Source organism: Elephantulus edwardii, unplaced genomic scaffold (genome assembly GCF_000299155.1).
Source record: "Elephantulus edwardii isolate Elephantulus edwardi_28Jun2011 unplaced genomic scaffold, EleEdw1.0 scaffold00212, whole genome shotgun sequence".
NCBI classification, from domain to species: domain Eukaryota; kingdom Metazoa; phylum Chordata; class Mammalia; order Macroscelidea; family Macroscelididae; genus Elephantulus; species Elephantulus edwardii.
Genome location: NW_006399962.1, coordinates 4,071,393 through 4,078,757, shown reverse-complemented (window position 1 = coordinate 4,078,757; position 7,365 = coordinate 4,071,393). Strand labels below are relative to the sequence as shown.

General features: G+C 45.9%; 2 protein-coding genes across 2 annotated transcripts in view; one reads left to right on the top strand and one right to left on the bottom strand.

The window, feature by feature from the left end:
- Positions 1-588: 588 nt before the first annotated feature.
- On the top strand, positions 589-4,590 carry COQ10A (coenzyme Q10 homolog A (S. cerevisiae)). The gene is made up of 5 exons (XM_006897629.1): positions 589-710; positions 1,233-1,379; positions 2,670-2,862; positions 4,020-4,121; positions 4,423-4,590. Exons 1-5 carry the CDS (start codon positions 589-591, stop codon positions 4,588-4,590), a joined length of 732 nt encoding a protein of 243 aa, XP_006897691.1.
- Positions 4,591-7,189: 2,599 nt separating this feature from the next.
- CS (citrate synthase) overlaps positions 7,190-7,365 on the bottom strand; it is a 32,882-nt gene continuing 32,706 nt past the window's right edge. The window contains exon 11 of the mRNA XM_006897682.1: positions 7,190-7,360. Within this exon, the coding sequence (XP_006897744.1) occupies positions 7,190-7,360 (171 nt within the window). The remainder of the gene's footprint in view (positions 7,361-7,365) is intronic.

Sequence of the window (7,365 nt, the reverse complement as noted above, 5' to 3'; positions counted from 1 at the left end):
CTAAAAGTGAAAATTAACAAACAAAGTCTTAACTCAGAATTTACAACCCAGAACTTCCTTTCTCAAAGCCGAACCACAGAATTAGGTGCTGTAGGACCTAAAAAAATGAATGAGACTTCTAAATTCAAACTAGGCAGAATATGATAAAAACTTTTAAGAGCCGTTCTAAGAACCAATGGCTACTGTTTACCACTTTGCTTCTTCATCAAGTTCCGTGACCAGACTCCAAGTTACTCCAGTGATCAGACTCCCTACGCCTGGTGACAACCGGGTACTTTCTCGCTAGAGGTTGGAAACTACATCTCCCAACAGGCCGCGTTGTCCCCTTGCTTCCTCCCTTCTCCCCCTCCTAGCCATGGCAACGCCGTGACGTGGGTAAACCGAGAGCTGCAGGAGCTGCAGTCGCTGCTTCAGTTTTAGCCTACTGGGCCGCCCGGGCGGATGCAGGGCTACGGGAGCTGAAGCCCCACGCCGCCTCTGAGCTCTGGGACGCTGAACCCGCCCGGTGGCCGCGTCCTGCTGCTCCTCCTCTGGGGCAAGGAGGACGTAGCGGCAGTCCGAGCTACACAGCTAGGCAGAGGCGCGGGCATGGCTTCAGCGGGTGCGCGGCGGCTCCCGGCTGGGACGCGCGCGGCAGCCCAGCGCTGCTGCGGCCTCCCGCTCCGGCCGGCCCCGCCCCCGGGCCCTCCACGACCGCCACGACCAATGAGGTGAGAGGGAGGTGCAGGCACCCGCTCCCGTGGGAAGGGGGTCGCCGGGACCCCGCTGGCTTGCAATTCTGAGGAGAGGGCGCCACATATAGCGACAGCAGTTATACCCTGGAGTCTCAAATAGTGGCTTGGAGAACGCTTTTCCAAATTATGTCCTGGGGGATATCTCCAGGGTGGGTGCCCACTCTACTACATGTCCCTCCTGGGCGCCAAGGTAAGGACAACTCAGCAGGGCCCAAGGACAGAGATGCTTCATAAGAATCCCAGCTTTCTGTAGCATAGCCCCCAATCAAAGGCTACTTGCCCTTCACTAGTGCTCTTCTCCATTCCCTCCCCCGTCTCTGTCCTCAGCCGCCCTCGACCTTTCGCACTCGTGACTGCCTGGCCATAAACTCGCGGGCTGCAGCAGGTGCTGGGGGGTGAAGCTTATTTGAACGACCTTCTGAGATGCGCAACTTTCCCCCTTCACCTGGAAATGGTTTAAGAGTGCAATAGTGATACTGCTTCTCCTTTTGCCCTTAGGTTTCTGATCTCTTGCAGCCTCTTTTTGCCCCGGCCTGCCCAGATCCTAGCTTCTGAGGCTGGCTTACCTACCAGCCGTTCCTTCATGGGCTTTGCTGCCTCCTTTACCAACAAGAGAAAGGCTTACTCGGAGCGTAGGATCATGGGGTGAGCATCTTCTCTGCCTTCCCCCCCTCTCCAGCAAATAACCATGTCCAGGCTAAAATATAATAGTGGAACTAAATCCATCCCTGACCACTCTCTTTCAGTGTTCCAATTGTAATTTCTCCTATCATCTTACTTGCTGTGCCTCTGGTATAAAGTGAAAAATTACTAGAGTTGGATTAAACCAAACCCACTGGAATCTAGTCTATCCCTGTAGGACAGAATGGAACTATTGCACAGGGCATCTCTAAGTTGTTAACCTTGATTTCAATTCCCATCAGTGGGAATGACAGGCCCAGGTTTTTAAAAAGCAGGCAAGTGTTAATCATTGTACCACCAGTGCTCCTTCAAGTTGGACTTCAGTGTAATGTAGTTATGTACAGTTGAGTCAGAACCGAACCTACTCTTAGCCGACCCTCCAGCCAGTTTTCAATCACCATGTAGGAGAATGCCCACCTTTAAAGCAGCTGCATGCCTTTGGGATGGAAGTGCAGCAACCAAAGCTCCCTACAATGTAATAATTCACACTAAGTACTTGCTATTGGATCTCAGCTAGGCATTATTATGCAAATTTTCTCAATCTCCCCAACAAACTAGTTATCAGATACTCTTACCACCTCTGGGAGCTCTCCTGGCCTAGCGGTAAGGAGTTGCATTGCCAACCCAACCCATGTGATTCCAGTCTACCAGCTGCTCCTTGAGACAAAGACAGGCATTCTCCTCTCATGTGATTTAGTCTCTGAAAACACACTGGAGGTTTGTTTAGCTGGGTCTGTTTTGACTCCATAGCACATAACATTTCCTCAGCAGAGTTCTGGCAGCTTAATCAGGGGAGTGTTGCCCAAAGGTCACACCTCTCTGGAGGTTCAAATGCACCAGTGACTCTATGGGAGAAAGATAAGCAATCTCCTTCAGTGTGATTTCCACCTCAGAAACTCCATAATGAAGGGTCAGCTACCAGTGTCAGAACCAACTTGATGACAATGAATTTATTACTACCTCCACTTTACAGATGAGAAAATAGAGGTACAGGTAACTTACTTTAGGGTACTGGTTAGAAAATTAGAGGTTCGAGCCAAGCCCTTGTATGATCACAATGTTATCTTTAGATTTAAGTTCAAAATAGTGAATGCAGAAACCTTCTGGAAACTACAAAATATTACTATAGTGAGAAGTCATTCATCCAGACTTGTTGATCTTCTGTTCTTGCAGGTGCATGGGTAAGGTATGGGGACAAGGAGCCAGATCCACTGGCAGTTCCTTGGCCCCTCTCTGTGATTCTTACTCTTTTAGGTACTCAATGCAAGAGATGTTTGAGGTGGTGTCCAATGTCCAGGAGTATCGCGAGTTTGTCCCCTGGTGTAAGAAGTCTTTGGTGGTATCCAGCCGCAAGGGACACCTGAAGGCTCAACTGGAGGTTGGCTTCCCACCTGTCATGGAACGTTATACTTCAGCAGTTTCTATGGTGAAACCACATATGGTCAAAGTAAGGCCTGAAGTCAAATTTTTGCTCTATACATCTTCACATTTTAGGGCTATTTTGACTTTATAGTTTTATCTGTGTGTCAACTACCTCCCTAATAGTGGTTTTTGGGTTTGTTTTTAATTCCTCTTGTGGATAGTTCTGTTGGCCTAGTGGTTAAGGAGTTGTGCTGCCAATCCAGAAGCAAGCAGTCTGAATCCACCAGCAGCTTTGTGGAAGAAAGATGGGCAATGTCTCCCTTATTATTTACAGCCTTAGAAAACCTGATGGAGGTTCAACTATGAGTTGGTTTCAACATGACAGAAAATAACAACAGTGGATAAAGAGGTGGGCTGGCAACCCAGTGGCAGGCAAGTTTGAATCCATCAGCTGCTCCCTGGGATAAAGGTCAGCTATGGGCCAGTTCTGATTCAACAGCAATGAGTTTGAACTTTTTTTCTACTCAGTATGAAGCAGCATTGGTGGCACAGGGAGTTACATATTGGGCTGCCAACCAAAATGTTTGGCAGTTTGAGCCCACAAGCTGTTTCATGGATGTGTAGATTCCTCTTAAGATTTAGTCTCAGAAATCCAATAGAGGGTTGCCATTAGTCAGAACTATGACTGTGGGTTTTAGCCTTCATAAGGTCCTTGAGTGGCACAAATGGTTTGTGTTCATGTACTAACTCAATGGTTGACAGTTCAGATCCACTCCAGTGCTATGAAAGAATGAACTGATCTGCTTCTGTAAAGAACCCTTGTGCAGTGTTTAACTCATAATGCCTCTAACCTTGGAACATCTTTACTAAAAGATCAAAGACTAGTAGGGTCCAGAGTGAAACCTGAGCATAGAACCCTTGACTCTGTAATACATGAGGTCACCATGAGTAGCCAAGGGCTCCTTCCCTTACCCCCTTTGAATATATGCTTGGTATTAGGTTTTCAAGTTACTGCTGTTGAGTTGGAACCCACACATGGCCCTCTAGCAGGTTTTCAGAGGCTGTAAATGGCATGGGAGATTAATTTTTTTCCCTCTTCCTTGAAGCAGTTGGTGGATTTCAAACTACCCATCTTTGGGTTGGCATGGAACTCCCAATCCATTAGGCCACCAGATCTCCCTAGTAGAAGTTTGGATCCAGCATATTATTATTTAACTACCTCGATACTATCCTGTTTGCTAGGCTGTTTGCACTGATGGCAAGCTCTTCAACCACTTAGAGACCATTTGGCGATTCAGTCCAGGAATCCCAGCCTACCCCCGAACTTGCACTGTGGACTTTTCGGTGAGTTAGTAGGCTATTCAGCAAAAGGCTGGGATGGGGTTTAAGGACAGAGCTGAACTAGTGTGACAGGGTTGTTCTCTGTAACTAACAGAAACATCTCCTAAGCTATGACAGCAAGTTTTGAGAGCCTTGAGCTTCTGTCAGACTTGCTCTGTGTGTTCAGTACTAAATTTGGTATGGTGGAGAGTATTGAAGGAACTGGAGGGGGAGGGTATGAAAAGGCACTGAGGAACAGCACCCTTGTCTTTGGCCAGGGGCTGTCTAACTCTCTCTTTTCTAACTCTCTCTTACCCATTCCTAGATTTCCTTTGAATTTCGTTCTCTGCTACACTCCCAGCTGGCTACCATGTTTTTTGATGAGGTTGTCAAACAGAATGTTGCTGCTTTTGAGCGCCGGGCAGCCACCAAGTTTGGTCCAGAGACAGTCATCCCCCGTGAACTGATGTTTCATGAGGTGCACCAGACTTGAGGCAAAGGATTGTTCCCTAACCCCTTTTCAACTCCCCATCCAGTTATCTTATTTATTTGGTTTGACTCCTGCTGCAGCCTGTGAGAGGAGTCTTTATAATACTGGTCCCAATTATTCAGATACTGGGTTCTAAACTGGTGAAAATGCTGGGTAGAGTTGGGGGTGGAAGGCCCAGGATGTAGAAAGGAGACATGCCTAGAAAAGGTTCAGGCTCACCATGGAGAGCCCGATTTGCCTGCAGTATTCTTGCACTAACTAACTTGCACTAATCAGGCTTTTGCGTGTCTCTGGGCCTGTCATGGTGCCTTATACCAAAAGACAGCAGTTTGTAAGAGTAAATAAATGAGCTTTTCTTTTTGGCAGAGGTATTGAGTTTTCTCTAAATTTTGCCCTGTCCAAAGTTCCACAAAATGAAAAGCAACCTGCCCCTACAGCTTGGAAATTCTATAATCTCAAAACCATTTCAGTGCTATCTGGCTAATGGAGAGCCAGGGGCTTACCATCTGTGTCACAGGCCAGGGAGGAACAAAGTACTCAACAGAATTACTGTTGTAGTCTTGAGTTGTTGTACCTTATTCTTCCACATGGCCTGGATTTTTATAAAATTTCAATAAATTACAACAGCATGAATTTGGCTTTATTGTATTGTTTCTTAAGAGGAAAAAGAGATGGAGTAGAATCAAGTCATGATTTCCTTCCCCAAAGTAATAAACACAAGAAGCCTTCTTGGACATAGTGTCCCTGCTAACTATAGTAGCACAGTCTACAAGCCAGGACCTAGACCTACCCCCTTGCCTATTTATAGTTGTTTCTATCAGAAGGTCAGCTATAGCAGAAGCCTCAGGACAGAAGCATTTAGCCTTAGACATTCCATGTATCTGATGCCCTCAGGACCACCTCTTGATATTTCAGGGATTTCTCTAAAGGCCAAAGTATAAAAAAGACACTCCATGAAGTACTAGAGCCCTCTAGTGGCTCAGGTCTTGAGACAACAGTTCTATCTTGTGGTCCAGTGAGCTGTATGTTTCCTTGGATTAGCTACACAAATAAGCAGTTATAAGGTCTCAACAACAGATCTTCAGTGTTCTGCCTTATGAGTAAATTATGATGGATGGGAGCTAAAGGCTCAAAGGATTTCTAACATCGAGGGAAAACAGAGATCTTCAGAAATCTCCTAGGGAGTCTTCTCTCTGATTAGGATGAATGCCAAATCTGCCTAAAGATAAAAGGATATGTGGGTGGGAGGAAAGGATATACAGGATTATTAAGAACCCAGATTCTTATCAGTTATGATGGTTTACCTCAAAATAAATTCCTCCAGGTTTTATTTAAAGCAGATTCAAGGACTGTTAATAAAAACATTTATTTTGCATTTTATACAGAACAACCTGAAGTCTGCAACAGGACTTGACAGTTACCCAGGGGTTTACAGACAGTGTGTCCATCTCAACAGTGTATTTCTGGGAATTGGGGATCCACACAAACACAGGCAGGAGTTGGGAGGGAGGGAGAGGGCACAGCAGGAGTGTATTTCAGTCCTTTCTCAAGGAAAAGGCTGTAGAGCATTCAGAGTCACTGAAAACCTGTGTAAATGGGGCTCCTAGAATAAGCACTGTACTCTGAACTCTTGGGGAAGAGGCAGGAAAGGGACCTTGATAAATAAAAAAGGGGTGTAGAGGGAGGCTTATTATTTTTTAATTCCTCAGACCCAGGACCTGATAATCAAGAGGACCATGTCCAATTTTGAATAATTTTCCGGCTCAAAAGAAAAAAAGGTGACTCCTGGGGTGCTATCATCCTGGTCATTCCTAGGTCTATATGCCCTACACATATTTAAAAAAAAAGTTGGATGGTAGTGGCTTATGTTCCATGGAAATAAAACGATCACAGTCAGCACTGACTGGTAAAGACCACAGATCAGCCAGTGGTATATACAACCTGCTGAAAGGGGTTCCTAGTAGGGCCAAGAAGGCCCAGAGCGTCTTTAGCCTGAGGCACAGCAGCTAGAGAGTCTGAAAGGTAAGGAACAAAAGACCCTCAAGACCTTAATTTTAAAAAACCATGGCTTCTGCGCTCACCTGGTGGCAAAAAAAAAAAAGCCAAAAATTTGCAAAAATAGGCCCGATTAATCGACAGGTCTTACTGGAGGTGTCTATGTGCATAGGAGAGGGCAATGGTTTTAATATAGTTGACAATCTGCATGATTCCTATGGAAATGAAAGGGGCAGAGTCCGGGTTTGCTGGCATACTGAGGGCTAGACAGAGTAGAACAAAAAGCTCTAACGTAACTGCAGAGTCTCTGTAACCAGCTTGTGGGGCAAAGGGGCCAGATTCCCACTCTAGAGATGGCAGGAAGCCAAGCCCAGATCACATGCATTAGTCCTGGTTATTCTATAGTTGACAGGAAACTCATACAAGGTAGGGAAAGGGATCTGGTTAGGGGAAGAGCGGTCATGTTTCTTCTTTTAAAGTCTTAATTTATAATTTAACCTCAACTTATTATCAGTGCCTCTGATACAAGTTAATCTTAAATCTTTAAAGGTTCTCGCAAATAATTTTTCTCACTTTCTGGTAGTCCCCCCGGTCTTAGTCTCCCATTTTACCCTGATTTAGAGTCCACAAACTTTATCAGACCATCTGTGCTCATGGACTTGGGCCTTTCTAGAGGGAAGCCTAGGGCTCGGCTCCAGATGAGCTGTGCCAATACTCCAAGTGCCCGTGACACCCCAAACAGGACCGTGTAGTAATTCATCTCCGTCATGCCATAGTACTGGA